This window comes from Haemorhous mexicanus, chromosome 6, assembly GCF_027477595.1.
Source record: "Haemorhous mexicanus isolate bHaeMex1 chromosome 6, bHaeMex1.pri, whole genome shotgun sequence".
In the NCBI taxonomy this organism is placed as follows: Eukaryota; Metazoa; Chordata; class Aves; order Passeriformes; family Fringillidae; genus Haemorhous; species Haemorhous mexicanus.
The window spans coordinates 26,005,131-26,021,455 of record NC_082346.1 but is presented as its reverse complement, the minus strand read 5'-3'; the positions used below and the strand labels follow the sequence as shown (position 1 = coordinate 26,021,455).

General features: G+C 37.5%; 2 protein-coding genes across 11 annotated transcripts in view; one reads left to right on the top strand and one right to left on the bottom strand.

Moving 5' to 3' along the window:
• Positions 1 to 2,455, top strand: part of MADD (MAP kinase activating death domain) — a 68,484-nt gene extending 66,029 nt beyond the window's left edge. For all 10 annotated transcript variants that reach the window (XM_059849355.1, XM_059849353.1, XM_059849356.1 and 7 more), the window contains one exon: positions 989 to 2,455. In XM_059849355.1, the coding sequence (XP_059705338.1) occupies positions 989 to 1,096 (108 nt within the window). In that variant the 3' untranslated portion in view covers positions 1,097 to 2,455. The remainder of the gene's footprint in view (positions 1 to 988) is intronic.
• Positions 2,456 to 10,755: 8,300 nt separating this feature from the next.
• MYBPC3 (myosin binding protein C3) overlaps positions 10,756 to 16,325 on the bottom strand; it is a 61,523-nt gene continuing 55,953 nt past the window's right edge. The window contains exons 30-33 of the mRNA XM_059848213.1: positions 16,079 to 16,215; positions 13,414 to 13,600; positions 12,446 to 12,488; positions 10,756 to 11,988 (exon numbers count right to left, since the gene is read on the bottom strand). Coding sequence (XP_059704196.1) covers positions 12,478 to 12,488; positions 13,414 to 13,600; positions 16,079 to 16,215 — 335 coding nt within the window. The 3' untranslated portion in view covers positions 10,756 to 11,988; positions 12,446 to 12,477. The remainder of the gene's footprint in view (positions 11,989 to 12,445; positions 12,489 to 13,413; positions 13,601 to 16,078; positions 16,216 to 16,325) is intronic.

Below are 16,325 nucleotides of genomic sequence, written 5' to 3'. Positions count from 1 at the left end.
TGCCATATAGATGAGTTCCTGTTCTGGAATAATATTCAGTTTTTATAACATTTTTGTGAATACCAAGAGGTGATAATGATTCTTATCACTTTGATACATGATCAGGCTTATATGCATTCATGAGGAAGAAAAATGGAACCAATGATTATCATCAGAAGGGAAATTTCAGTTTATGTCTGATGTGCACTGTGCACATTTGGTGATTTCATGGAAACTCAGCCTTTCAAGAAGAGAGAGAGCAAAATTGTTTGAAGAAGCTGGAAATGTTTTAGAACAAAATGCTTAGAATATATGTAGTTTAAGGAGCAGATAGCTTTATCAGTTAGTAAGAAAAGCCAGTTTAATGGAAAAAAATGTATTTTATGGAAGTTTTTTAGCTTATACTGTAATACAACGAAATATGTTGTTATGCTTATTACCTTTACAAAGATTTTAAGTGTCAATTTAAAGGACAGGAATTTTTAAGATCATCAGAACAGCTGGCATTAGAACTAGTATATAAATTAAGTCTAAGTCTTACTTCACTGAATTATGCTGCCAGTCATATGGCAAAACAGGATTTTTGGTTAAATAATAGCACAGTTAATCAGTTAAATAATTGTAAAACTGAGTAGTGCTATGTGAAACTCTCTGCTCTTTCAGCCCCTCCCAGAAAATATCTTGTGATTTCATGCAAAAGACCAAAAGCAAATAAGCAGAATGGTTTTTCCAAAGCCAGTTGGCCAACTTTCTAGCTTAGCATGCTGTTCTTAAAAATTATTAAATCATACAGTTAAGCAGCTAATGTTTTTATCCCAAAGGAACTTTTAGTTTGTTATATGGCTCTTCTTCTCTCTCTGTCTCAGAAGGTGGTAGGGGACACATTTTCCTGATTTTGTCTGTAGCCAGACTTGTTCCATGAAGAAAGACATGCAGGAAAGTACAAATGTACAATTGATTTTGTAAAACACTTAATCTGAATTTCAGTATCTCTTCTAAATTCTTGTAGGCTCATGAGATCTGCTACTCCGTGCTGTGTCTCTTCTCTTATGTGGCTGCAATTCGTGGAAAAGAGGCAGAAAACAAAAGCAAACCACCTCGACCAGTTTCCAGTTGATCAGGATACTTGGAAATACCTACCCTTTGGCACACTGATATGCAGTATTCCCAGTTTTACTGCAGTTACTGGAGCTCACTTTCTGTCTTTTCTGAGAACTTGATTATTTATGTATGACCCTGCAAGTCTTTCCCCATAGCAAAACCTAGGCCTTCCCTGTTCAGTCTCCTTCTGAATTCATCCTTAATGGAGTTTATAAATGAGCTTTTAATCAGACAATTTTGAGCATCTGCATCCAGCTGTGAGTGACTTACTCTGGACATTCCTTTGAAATTCCTTTTATGTTAAGATGACTAACAGCGAGTTTGGTTGTTTTTTGTTCTAGTGGTACTTGTTACAATTTGATCACTTTACAACTGCAGGCTTCTGCTTTCAGATTCTCTGGTATGTGCACAGTGGAAGCAGCCTGGTCCTGTATGTTGTTTCAGTGTTGTGTTTTTGTTGTTTTCCTTCTGTGTTGTTAATTTTAAATTACCAACATGGCGTTCCTGTCACATAGTTCTACAGTCCCTTTTGGTAGAGGTGAACAATTTAGCTGTCATAGTCTCAAAATACCATGTGACAGTTGAAGTTTGGTTATTTAATCGGTCCATCTGTGGAGATGGCTCTTCTCAAGTGGAGAGAGAAATTTTGAAGGTAGTATAGTAAAAAAACCTCAACACTTCACGGGTTTTGTGGATTTTCAAATGGGATTTTAGGTAATATTTGTAGCTACCCCAACAGTAGAGTTCACAGATGCAAATAAGCACTCCCTAAAGCAGTTAATCACAGAGATTAGAGAATGAATAAGGCAGTATAAAACTTGGAAACATATTGGCACGCTACAGAAATCTGCAGAACATGTTCAGAAGCCCAGAGGATTTTGCTGTCCCCAGATTTTTTAAACTATTGCTTTTTATTTTGTTTTCAATCTGTACCTATTTATGAAGGGATCTTGAAAATATTGTGTTTATGTATAATGAATCTCACATAGTTAAAACTATCCATCACATTCCTTATTTTAAATAGGCTGGATATGAATGGGTTTTTTGCATCCTGTTTTTGTTCTTGAACTGTACTGCACTTGTCTGGAAAGCTCTTAGGATGCTGGAAGGTGAGACTGTCTAGAGAAAATAATGTTACATGTAAAATACCAGGAAAAATTGCTCTGACACAAACTTATGTATTGTATGTTTTGACATAGAATCCTGACTAAATGCACCCAGAAATAACCCTGTTTTGGCTTGGTCAGGGTATCTACCATTTAAAATGGAATATACTAGTATGGGTGAGGATGATGTAAATATTATAGTATCACATCTATTTATAGAAACTGTACAGCTCTCTGAATGTGAAAATAAAATGTCATTCAACCAGCAACTAGTTTTCATCCTCCTGTGCTTTTCTATAATTTTTATTCTGAGACAAATGTAATTATATACAAAATACATCACACACATACATGAAATAGTGAAAAAGAGAAGACTCGAAATGGACAATCTAAATTTCTTTCCACATAAGCAGCTTTAAATAATGTGGGTTTTTTTTTTCTTCTAAAACAACATCTGTGTGTCATTTGTCTTTAAAACGGAAGTGTTTGAAAAACATGAATAGGGAAAACAGACACATCTGAAATATGGAAATTTCTTTTGCAAGCTTGCAAGTAGAAGTGGTGCATAAATGATCTTTCATCCTTTCCCGACACAAAAGCAAAGCTGAAATTGGGAAATAATGAAATTAACCTGATTTGAATTTATTTTCTTTCCTTTTTCTTCTGAGACCATAAATTTTCTTATAGCAATATCTGAATTTTTAACTTTTATAGTTTTCTGCATACTACTGCATTTCAAGTACAGTTAAGACTGAAAGCACTTAAGCACTTTGGTCTACAATAGAGGTTCCACTTATGCAATGCTGGGTCCCACTGAGGTAGACCATTTCAATTTTTAGGTTGTAATTATGTTAGTAGGCCTATTAACATAATCAACTTAAAATTATAGGGGGAAGATTATTAAATGCACCACATCATTTACTATATACAGCTCCTTTTAAATTACATAAGCTGCAGTCTGCTTTAGGCTGATGAGAAACGTCAGTGCAGAATAAGACTTTTAAAGGACTTGATAATAAAAATGGCCCTCTGTCCCTTTTGACAGAATTTGTTTTGACAGACAAGTGTGGCTAAATATAGATCTTGCTGTTCCATGGCTGGGATGAATCAGTAACAAGCTCAGCAACTGCTCTGACACTGGGCTTCTGCTCTTTACGTGAGACTTGGCTTCAAAACTGAGGACATTTTTGAAATACATAAAATGTTTTGCATGCTTGATGTTTTGGGTGTAGCACCTTCACCCGAGCCCATGACATGCTGTGCAGTTTCCACTACTGAATGCCCAGTGCTGCTCTCTGGGTACTAAATGCAAATGCAAGTTTGATTTTAAATTATTACAAAAGCATAAATCTTTTGGACTACAGTCTTCCATCCTTTCCACTCCATCACTCTAAAGCACTAAGAGATAGATAAACTTTGTTTTGGAGGGAAAAATTGCTACAATCATTTGCGAGTGTTTTTAGTTATGTCCCACTCATTTTGATCATTAAGTAACAATTCTTTGGCAATAGGTAAGAACTTAGAGGCCTCTAAACCTTCCAGAACCAAATGGAAGGCTAACAGGCTAATTAGGCTAACAGACTACCTAGAAATCGTTCTAGAAATTTCCTAACACAAAAAGAATAATTCCTACGTTTGTACCACTAGGAGGAGCCTGTGTCTTAGTTTTTAAGAATTTCAAAAGTGCAACATTTTTATTTTAATGCTTGTGTTATTTCCAAGGCTTCTACACAAATGTGACAAAGAACATAAACTTACCTTAAAACTTCCTTATGGCTGAACAGGTTTCTTTTTCTGCTAAAATTTCTTGTTTGTGGAAGTTGATTTTCAAAGTGACAGTTATTAAATGTTCTCTGCATATGCTGGAATTTGCGAATAGTCTTCCTGGAAATTTTCAAAGTGGAACCTAAGTTACTAATTTATCTGTATTCTGGTTATCAGATCTTCATTGTGATGTTCCAGAAATGCTTTTGTTTTATTTGCGAATGCAGTGTTCACTTCTAATACGAGTGGGTCCACATTTAAAGGTTAAAAGTTTAAGCATCAGTGAGTGTCACAATGCTGGTACTTATTAAGTGAAATTTGTTAAGGATATGTCTGGGAAAAGCATCTTGAAGGTTGAGGGAAAGATCTCATTACTTTAAAAAACCTGTTGTAAAAATTTCCTACTCCCGGATTCCTAACTTGGGATAATCTCTACCATCCAACTTTAACACTTTCAGCATAGCAGAGTAAGATGAAATGTTCATCTGATATTAAAAAGCTTAATTGTTAGTAAATATAAATCATTAAGAATTGCAATTCTAACTAAAGTTCTAGCTTAGTAATCTAAGTGGATGGGAAAATTGGCTGTGATTGTAAGCCTAATGGAGAGTTACATTGCAAAAATATTGAAAATATTTCTAGAATGATGCTGCTCATGCCAGAAGAGGGCTTTTGGCTCACAGAGTGTGTTTCTAATAAGGATGTAGTTGCCTGCAATGGTAACAAATCAGCTCTTGCCCCAGTGTCAGGCAGAGGCTCTTGTTATCACAGAATTCAGAACCAGGCAGGAAATGGAAGCTAAGCTTCTCACAAAGAGCAACATCCCAGTTCCCCTTGACTGCCAAAGGGATGAAAGTCACATGACGTTGCCTCTGAGGCAAGATCTTCCTTCTGGGAAAAAAATGGTTTCTGCTGAACTCTGACTCCAGTGGTACTTAAAACTCAAAGTCTCTGCTCTTAGACAAGCCAGGTGTTGTTGAAACAAAACATCTCAGAGCTCCAGAAGAAGGGAAATTGGGAACAAGAAGCAGCAGCTTTGTGCAAAAGACTTTGTCATACAAAAGGCAATGCCAAACGGTTTCTTGCTGTTCCAGAAGTCACAATTCAGGCAGAGGCAGCTGCTTGTCACAAGGGCAGGACACTCCCAGGCAGCTGAGTGGTGACTTTGCCTGTGCTGCTGGTAAAGGCTTCACACAGAGCCCTACCCTGTGACACCCTTGGAAGGTGTTCAGTGTGAACAACAGCTTGGAGATTCTACAGCCATTCCCAGTGTGGCTGTTTCACTAAAATAGTGGAAATGTGATGAAGCTTTAAATAGTAGATATGTGATCCCTCTTTCCAGCACTGTCTGAAGGTTTAAAAGCTTGATGTTGGTGACAAGGAATTGAGGACATGACAGGCTTAGAGAGGACCCCTTTCAGGCAGGTACTGTACTCGGATATGGTAAAAATGATCTCTTTTATACCAAGGTTAGTAAAATTGTGAGTTAACTTTCTGTTTATAGGTGTACAATGTTTTGAAACTTCTGCAGCACAGTGGTTCTAGCACTGATGGATTTTGTTTTAAAGCTTCAGTCCAACAAAGAAGTGTATATATGTCATCCAAGGGCAAACAGTCCTGCTTCTATTTGCACCAGTTACTATAGTGATTTAGGAACCTACATAGAAATAGAAATCCCCATCTCCCAGAATAGCCCTATATAAAAAGGAACAAACTGTGTCAGGAAAAACACCAGTACAAGTCTAAATAGTTGCTTCCTTCAAGTATGTGAAAACTCTGGTTCTGTATTCTCATTCTTTGCTCTCATTTTTGCCTTTTCAGTTTCTCATACTAAGTCCAGTGAGTACAAGTCTATCCATAGTGCTCTGGGTATCAAAGAACTCTCCTTCTTTTTACATGTCGCCCTGCTTGGATTCCTCGCTGTTTCCTCACACATCCTTGGCCTACACTCTCTTCAGCCAGTCAGGCTCAACTCTGCACCTCAATTTCCCATAAGATCATCTCCATCTGTTTCCCTTTGGAGCTTTTCCCATACATTCTTCTTGCCTCTGTGGCCATCATCACCTCCCAGCCTCTTTGCCCAGGCATTTCAGCCTTATGCTCTTCCCAGTCACCTGCTTGACCAGTCCTTGCCCCTTTCCAGCATCCTGTCACAGTCTCTCATCCCTCTTTCCTGTCCTTACCAACTGCTCTGTCATCTTTCATTCTCAGCCTTATTCCATCCTTACTCCTCTTGCATTTAAATCAAGTTATTTTTGGTGGAGTGCTGAAGAGTGCTCTAGAAGGAAAGAAAAAGGTTTCCAGTCTTAGTGCTGCTGTTCTGTGATAGCTTCCAGCAGTAGCTCTTCCCTACACTGCATGTTAGAAATGGCTCAACCATTTAATCTGATAGTAAAAAGAAATAAAATGGTGTAAACCAGATTTGTAGCCTAAATATTTTCATAAATTGTTAATGTTTTTCAGTACTGTAGGAAACAAAAATCATAAAGGCAAATACTATGCTTTGTAAATACACAGCCCAGTTGTCTCCCCTTATACCAGTGAGGAAGAACAAATCCCATTTTCAGGTAGAAATTTTTGAGGACTTTCCTATGATCAAAATCTACTATACTTGGGGTTTTCTTTTCAGGCATCACATGCAATGAGCTCACCTACAAAGAAGAAGAGAAGCTTAGATTTTTTTGGCCATTTTTTTTCCTGGGTACATGAAACTGTAAGTAAGTAACAAAAGTGTATTTGAGAGTTATATTGATACTTAGTCTTTTTGTGATCATAATTTCCTGGAATATATCTGGATTTCTGGGGCAATTGTTAGCCTTATGACAGGTACCAAGGAAATTCAACTTTTTCAAAGGTTAAAGTGTATCCATCTACAATCTGGGTTCCTGTATTTGGGTCCCACAATTTATATTTCCAAGCAAAACAGTGGAAACTATGTATATTGTTTGTGTTTGCTAAATACATTGCATAGAACACAAAACCCTGTTCAAACTATTATCCATGGGTAAGAAGAAAAAAGGAGCACACTTAACACTTATTTTCATTTTATATTCAAATATCCACTGATGTTTTATATATTTTACATTAGTCACTTTTTAAAATTATTTGTCTTTGGTGCAACTGTGCTAATACAAAATTATTGACTTAAATGTGTTCATAACTGTGACACTTATCTGTGCTTTCAGGGCTGGTTATTGTCAATGTTTCTGTCTGGCACAGAAAGCAGATGCTTGACTGTTTTTTCCATATCTGGACCTAATAAGTGAGGCTATTCTTATCTGTTTCTTTTAAACCTTCACCAGTTCATGCTGTTTAGGATGTGTTGCTTATGCAGACTGCTGTGGGGACCCTGCCCAATGACAAGTAAAGGATATCTCTGTGATAGCTTTTGTTTCCCTAAAATAGAGTTCCCTTCTTGGTAAGCACTTGAAAGGTATCAGTGGGGGCTATTTTTAATCTCAGCAGACTGTTCGTATAAAATTCATTTGTAAAGAGACAGGAACAGCTTGTAGTTCTAAACCTGCTCTGAGACATGTTAATGACAAACTTCTCTCCTAAATACATACAAGGATTTTGTTTCAAAGGAATTCTGTGATCAAAGCAACATAAATGATTTTTCTGACTTCCAGAAAAGTCGTTTCTCTTGCTACTGTCCATCAAATGGCCATTGTATGATTCCATTAAGGAAAAAGTTCTACCAAGTAATATTTTCTTGTGTTTTGATTCATTCTACTCAATTGTAGACCTCTCTTGAAATTAGCTAGAACAATAATCCTTTCTCATAGGAATGAAACCTGCAGGTGAGATGTACTGAGGCTATCTTCAAATGTCTGGCGTGTCCTGCATTGAAAATTTTGTTAAAGTAATATATAGGAATGTCTTGATCTCTCGCTGTAATTTGCTACAAGTAGAACTGAATTTTTATATATGATTTGATATAGTAAGGCTAGAAGAATCTGGAAGAGTTGGTAAAGATAACTGTTCCATCTTACAGAGAGAAGAGGAAGATAATCTCAAGACAGGTGAGGCACTTTCCATAAACATTTTGTTGGGACAATTTGAGCTCAATCTATTTAATTTGCATTTTACCCTGCTATATCACATAAGAACTGTAGCTTAGGCAACAGAGCTGCTTAAGAATGATAGAATAATAGAAAAGTTTGGGTTGAAAGGGATCTTTGAAGGTCATGTAGATCACCTAGGTCATGGAAACATTGGTGACAACATACACTGATGGAAACATAGCTTCTTATTACACAGGTTACCTTTCCTTGGACACACAAGTATTCACCTGCATTGTGGATGGTATAAAATGTATTAGAGGTTGGCACCCTTTCTGCAAGAATAGCTTTAGTACTAGAGCATATACTTGGGATTTATGGTGGCTTGGGAATTAAATACTTCTGAGATTTTTATTAACCAGTCAGAAAACAAAGGCTCAGGAAAGGACCAACATTCACTTTTATTCTGCAGGTGTCACCACAGATAAGCCTGCTAGTTTTAAAGTAATAGTTGTGGATCTATGATAGCAGAATACAGAACAGGCTGCAACCTGAGAAGCTCTGCCAAACAGTCACTGTCATGACTGCTGTGTGAACATAACTGTAATTTCCTTCTTTAGCTTCAACTGATCCACTTGTTATTTGTTAATAGGAAAAAAGAATTATCTCCATGGGGGGCCATCCGTTAACTCCCCCGCAGCCTTTGACAGCTTCTGTGTAGCCCCACTGAAGAGGAAAAGGAGGAAACCCAGCAGCTTTACCTTAATCTGCTCTGCTCACACCACAATTTGAAGAGATTTTTTTCAGGCCTTGCAGCCCTGAGCAATAATCTCTCAGAGCAAGAGTTGACAAGTGGATGGGGGAGCTCCTGGCACTGAAGGGGAGAGCTGGTGCTGCAGCATGAGAGAGCTCTTTGGCCCTTTTCTTTGTTATTTCAGAAGCAATGGTCAAGCATTGACTCATTTTGCTATTATTATTTGCTCACAGAATAATGGTCAGGATTTGAGGACTAAGGCAATCTCAAGGAAATAAGGTACTCAGACAAGGTTTGTTTGCATTTGACAGTTTAATTCCAGCTGGTGGCTTTTATGAAGTGTATTCCATGAAGCTTCCCATTGCCAGGAGTAAGTAAATATTGTTTATTTAAAGTATTTACACAGCAGTGCTGAAAACATGAGTGAAACAAAAGCATTGATGCTGTGGTGTCAAATGTGTGTTGTCCTAGGCTGAAGTGTCAGCAGAGGGTTTGTTTGGCAGGTAATGCCACCCTGAGAGAGCTGGGCTGGTAGGAGTACTGGAGGTGCTGCTTCTTGTCATAATATTTTAGAGTTGAAGTTTCTCACCTGAAGTGAAGCACTGGGCTCTAGTAATGTTCTGCAACATACCTGTGCTTCAAATGAGTCTTACATATGTTAATTCAAAGCATCCAAGTATCTCCATCAGGTATATAGTTCATAGTCTGAAGGAAAGGCAGGTACACTGAACAGGCAGCCAGCAGCCTCAATTAATAGGATTCAAATGGAAATTGTGGAAGCATCAAAACTTAAAGTCAGTTTCACATCCAACTGGATAGAAATCAGCCTGAAAAGGTTATGTTTGTCTAAGTTACATACATTTTTTCACATGAAAGGGTCTTTTTACTGGAGCAATATCAGATTTTTTTGTCTTGATGGAGAAAACTACTGGAAGAACTTCAGTAGGACTGCTGTTTTTGAAAGCAAAAGGCACTTAATTTGCTAAAAGAGAATACTACTAGGTAGGAAATTTTAGATTTTATGACCTATGTTAATTTTTTCTTTTACTATTGAACAAACCTTGCACACTTCTAACAGTACTCAGCAACTACAAGGTAGGAATATTTGCCATGACATTTATAAGGCTGATTTTACATCAGAGAAGATCTCACCCAGGAAATGATAGTGTAGACTGTCTTTCACCAAGTAGTCTTTCAGGTGTGATGGGGGAAAAACTGGGAGATGCTTTGTTGTTCTTAACTAGGTAGGTTTGGGAGAAGCTTGTCAGTGTATATGGTTTTAATCAGATTGGGATGAAGATTATTTACTTAATCATTTGTTTATTACCAGCATGGAATTAATGGGCAATTAGTAGCTCTACTTTTAGGATCTGTGTCAGCCACTGAACGGATAAATGACAATAGTATATGCTGCAAAACATCGAGAAACACCTACCATTTTCTGAAGACCTTTCTCAAAACAATTACAGGAAATTGAGACTTTGCAGGTGCACCTTCCCCCTTCTCCTCTTTTCAGTGTGGGGAATAGTTAGTGTTTGGAACTTAGAATTTTTATGAAGACTTTAAAAAAAACCTAGCTAGAGTTAGTGCTTCTCATTTGTAATGCTTTGGATTTGCATTTGACTCATTGCCACTGGAAGTTTTGGAAATCAAAACTAATTTGTGTTTTTCAAGTGCAGCATTCTTAGGAGACCCTATGGAATTAGGCTCCAACTCTTGCAATTCAGTCACTGCCTTGCAATACGCATTGTCCCACAGATGTTGGGATGTTCCTCCTGGTCCACTGCCTTCTGGTCACAGGTTCTATAGAATATGGATCATCTCTGCCTTTTATTTGTGGTATGTGCCTTTTTTAAAAAAAAATTGCTCAGAAAATGTAAGCACAAAACAATGTAAACCTGGCTGCATATTTTCCTTTTTAAATTTTGTTTATTTGTTGAATAACAACAATGTGCAACAGACAAGTGTTTGCCTGGAATAAGTGTGCTTTGGTTTTAGAGGGTATCCCTTTCTGTTCTGATATCATAATGAAATAATTAAAATACACACCTCATGACCATCAGTGCTTTTATTATGAAGATGCATTTGCTTGGTTAATAGAACTAACACACCGTGTCAGATATGCTTTGCCATCCCAAGTGGCATGTTGGAGGCAGAGGAGGAGTGTTACTTGAGTTCCATTGTGTAGATTCTTCCAAAAGGCAATGCTGCCTGGATTAATATAATCTTCCTGCCATCTCCTGTGATCATTAAAATGTACTTCCCAGTCAGAAACTATCAACTACCACAGGAAAAAGCCTACCACAAATACTCCCCAAACTTGTAGGTGAGAAGCTAGAAATGCTATTGCGTCATTTGCTTAGACAAAGTCATCTGCAAAAATGCTTCCATATCACTCATAGCCTTTAACAAACCTTCAGGAAGAGTTATGACAGTGAGTTTTTTACATTCATTCCAAGCTTCTCTTTAAAGTTTTTTATTTACATGCAAATTGTCTCCCTTGCTAGAATTTTCACTGTTTCATTTGATGTGCAAAATTATCCTTGTAGATTCGTGTGCTGTCTCTGATTGGTAGAAAAAAACATTTAATAACTGGAATTCTATGCTGGTGTCTTTTTAAAAGCTAGAAAACAAGTAGTGAGTAATTATCAAAGGAATTATTTTCTATAAAACCCAGAACAGTAGCTATAGCCAGTGGTTCCCAAATGGTGGTTTGGACACACTTCTGCTCGAGGGCACAGCAGTGGATATTTCAAGCACTCACTGACAGTAAAAACAGGAGGAATGAAAGTTACATTCTGTTGTGCAGAGACAAGTATAATGATTATATACTGTAAGTAATATCTTACTGCTTCATTATTCTGAGCTACTTGTTTCTTATGAAGAATGTCAGAGTTCTGCAAAAAGAAAATGGAGTGAACTGTAGAATGGGGGGATTTATGCTTGTTTCAGATATTAGGAAAGGACTAGGGTTTTTTCAGTTTCACATGATTTTACTATTTTTAAAAAAAAACATATTTTATATATGTAATGGGGAAAAAGTTTTATCTTGATTTCTTTTAATTTCTTGATGTGGAGACAAGGGCAATCTAACTACGACAGATATGTGTAAAGAGGAAATATTGTCTGAAAACACACAGAGTAAGCAGGACATTACAAGATACTGCTGCCTCCTTGCACATGTGGATTAAGTGATTGCTAAGATGAGCAGGACTCCTAAATGAGCAGAATTTGTGTTTCATTAATCTCTTCACTTTTCTTCTTTTCAAGTTCCACTCTAATGCTGAGATAGAAAATGGAGAGATGGATTTATTGTCAAATACATTACCTGGCTGCTATTATACTACTTCATTCTTTTAAAGTGTAAAATGTACATTACACACCTAGATGCATTTAAATGTTAACTATACTTCCTTTGTTGAAGCAAGGTTGTTGATATTAGTTAGCCCTACTTTAATAAATAACAGTCTGTTAGAGGGGGTGCTTGTAGTGAATCAAGAAAAGGTGACAACCAAGTATTCTGTTATTCTTACAGATTTTTACAGTGGCACAGTGTATTAAAGGTGGAGACCCATGAAATACTGACTACTGAAAAACAAATAGAAATCAAAACAAATGCACATGTCCCACCAACATTATAAACATTCTAAAAAGTCTCTTCCATGAATATTCAATGATTGTTTATTCATAGATCTGACCAAACAGCCATTGCTCTTTTTTTCCATAATTTTTATTCTTACCTTGACTTGCAGATCAGCTGAGATTCAGAGTTTTACTGAGGAACTGGAGAATGAAAAAAAGTTCAAGATATTATCAGACATTAAAGAATGGTAATTTTAAATTGAGACTTGGTACTGAAAGTGAAATATGGACGCTCTCTAGTAGTTGCTTTTATCTGATGATTCTAAGAAGATTTAATGTTCCTAAATCAAGCTTCAGATGGTGATAAAATTAATCTGTGAGCCCTGAGGGTATTGGCACCCAGCACTGCAAGGTGTACTTGCAGTGCTGTATGCACATTCCTGATTTAGCACTGAGTCAAATATTCAACTTGGTGCTGTGTAGAAAAATACCTTCAGGCTTGCTGTGCTAAAAATGGATTTCCATCAATTACTTTATGTAGGTCACTTTTGTAGCTTTTGCTGGGTTTGAGCACCCAAAGTAATGCTACATACATTTGTATTGATACTTTGCTGGCAGCTTTGCAAAAAATGTTTGCTATTTGATATTTTTTATTGTGTTATAAACATGTGACATTTGTTCCTGGTCCTTTTGACAAAAAATAATTTGTTACTGTTCCAAAAATGTTTGTGATGTAGCCTACACTACCTTTTACATATGTTTAATAGCCAATGACTTGATTTAAAACCTTCAGTTATGGAAAAAGCACAAAGTCTAATGAAGTTCTCCTCAGTGCAGTGGCTGTAGATAGACCTCCCTCCCACTGCTAAGTATCTGCTCTAGAAATAGGAAGGCAGAAGTGCAATTATTGTACACCATCAGATCTGTATTACCTAGCAGGTAACCTAATCTATCACAACGCTTCAGAATGAAAAAAAACAATATTGCTGATGCACATAATTAACAAACATTTTATATACCACCCAAAAAATCAGGTAAAGGGGAATTATGATTTTATTTCCTTTTAACTACCCATTACTCTCTCTTCATTGCAGTGTTAGGGTTACCATAGGATTCATCTGCTTACCTCTGACATCCAGCCTGCACTCTATTTCAGCTTCACCACACTCATTGACAGCTTTGCAGGTGTAAATGCCTCCGTCAAAGGGAGTGGGTTTTCGGATCTCCAGGGTCAGCACCCCCTGCTTACTGAACATGCGGTACTTGGCATCCCCAGAGAGATCCATTTTGTTTTTGAACCAGAATATCTTTGGCTGAAGAACAAAAAAGAAGATTTTTAAAACAGAAGTTAGGGAATGGAAGACTTACACCTGATCTTGTGGCCTCAGTGTAGCCATCAAAGGCTAAATTGTATTATGAGGAGTATTTAAAAAGCACTGTTAATAATTTTTCAAGGAACATCTCATTCAGTACAAATTCATGAAACCAATAATTCAAAAGTTCAGTATTTTTGTTAACTCAAAATAGTGTATAGAAAATGTGGGTTTTTCCTTCTTTTATTGCAATTAAAAAAAACCAAACCCAACCCCTATTAACTGTCTACAAATTCATTCATTTAGGAGTTATTTAGTTGTGCTTATTAAAATGTATTTGAATGCTACAAGTATCTTACAGAAGGGTAATTAAATGTCACAGATTATTAGAACAGAGGTGTCATAAAAGTCCACAGATGCTGGGTGGCCAAACTAGGATGCCAAGGTTTGGTCAAGGAAAGGATTTTCCAAACTCTCTAGCAGATCTTTAGAAACGTCAGGAATTTAAGAATAAAGTTCCTGTTGGCTTCCACTGTGGAATGAAGTGGTTGCTTCTATACCAGTTCAAGCTTTTATGCTTTGTTTATAGTACCTGAAAATGTGCCTTTAATGTTTATAAATGAAATTTTGAAAATGAAAAATCTGATATGAAACAAACTGCTTTTATTTATTTCAAGCTCATTAGTACATACAGTGAAGAAACAGTCTTCAAAGAATAGAAAACCAAGCTTTACATTTATCTGTTTTTCTTTCAGCCATTAACATTTTCTGTTTCTTCATCCATAAACCCCAAAACTACTGCACTGTCTTTACAGAGTGCATTCAAATCTACGGAATCACTTTTGTCTTTGGCCTGTGGTATATCAATCCTGTGCATCCCACCTGCCACTTGCTCAATTTTCTTGACAGATCTCTGCTGGAATTTCCCTGCCTTTACACTTTTTCCTTGTTTGTCCATAGCCTCTTTATCTTTCTGGGTATATGTCTCTTGTTATACTTCATTACTGGCAGGGCACGAGCGCAATCTCTGCTTGCAGTGGTAACTTTTCCATGCCATACAGATCGTCCTGAGGTGTGCTTGAGAATCTACAGTTATTAAGAACTGGGTACTTTTCATCCACATAAGGTAATGAGAGCTTTTGCAGAGCACTGCTGCAGGTACTGAAACATTTTATCAAGGTTAATTTGGGCAATGGAAGTACGACAACATATTTGGAAAAGCTGCTTTAAGAGCATTAGGTGTACTGAAGTTTGAGGACTATTTGGGTCCTTCAGGCTAATGGGAAGGAGGAGCTAGCATGCCTGAATTGCAATTGCAAAGCCTTCCATTACTGCACAAGAACAGCTGTAAAATGGAGAAGGTTTTTTAAGAATCTTCTTAAAACCATGGAAACAGAATGAAGTGGATGCAGATGCACAAAGATGTCAGTTAACCAAGAGGGAATATTGTCAAGAACACTGTTGTTTCTAAGCTGAGGTAGCTACTGGAAGATGGATTTTGTCTACAGTTGCTGGTGTTTATTCTGTAAAGTTTTTTTTAAGCAGTTTACATGGATATGCTTCCTTTTTACTTTTGAGTTGTATCTGGAGCTCCTTCTTCATCCAATGAATACAGCAAATGATTTTTTTTAATTTGGACTGAGTGATTGTTACATGTTTTGCTCTGTAGCAATCAGATCCTTTCATAGGTATGAGGTAGTGAAAGAAGCTGAAAATAAGCAGCCGGACGTGAAGGGATTGTGCTAATTTATATTTAGGACAAGATTATGTCATAATATGGTAAATTCCTTCACTGCCGACAAAAATCTTATTTCCCTTTTCTGAGAAGTCTAAATTTAGTTCCTAGCTGATACAGTTTTTACTGCTTGTTCCTGATTAACAAAATAGTACATCTTTATGTACCCTTTGATGGGACTTTCATAAATATATTTAGAATGAGAGAATATTCCTGTGAGATTAAAAAACCAAACCAACAAAAACCCCACAAAAAAACTTCACACGAGACCAGGCCTTATTCTAGTTAGTTTTGCAAAATAGCTCAGACTGTCAAAAACTTCTGTGGATGCATGGGTGTAACAGAAAAACTGCTGTTCCTCTGTGTCCTTTGGTTAGTGGAACAGTAGATGACATTTAGCTGCTCTTTTCTTCAAAGTCTGGAGAGAGCAGAGTATAAATTGTGAGCAGACCATTTTGTTGTTGTTTACCTTCTCCAGTGAGGAGGTTTTGTGCAGAGGTGGTACACTTGCAGTGGTGTGGTGCCACCTTGGGCAGTGAGTGCCCTCCCCTCTGTCCCCTTCACTGTGTTGCCCCCTGGTTGTGCACTTGCCCCCCTCTCTGCAGCCTCAGGTGTGAGCGAGGTGGGCATGCCTGGGTGGCCTCTGCTGCTCCTCTGTACAGCCATGCCACATCAGCCACCCTGAGCTGGCAGGAATTCTTGCCTTGGTGTAGCAATCATCTCAGAGAGAGTGGGGACTGTACCTTGGGGATCCCTCTGACGGCACAGCTGAGTGTGGTGTTGTACCCCGCGATCACAGAGCGGTTCACCAAAGGGTGGGTGAACTTTGGAGCTTCGGAGAAGTCGTGTTCTTTGTAACAAGGGGGTTTGTACGTGGTGCCTGCAGTTCAGAGAGACAAAATGGTAAGAACTGTGTTGGCCAGCAACTGCTGGCTTGGGTACAATCTATATGTCAATTATTTTGTCTGTATCATTTTAAGCAGCTTCAAA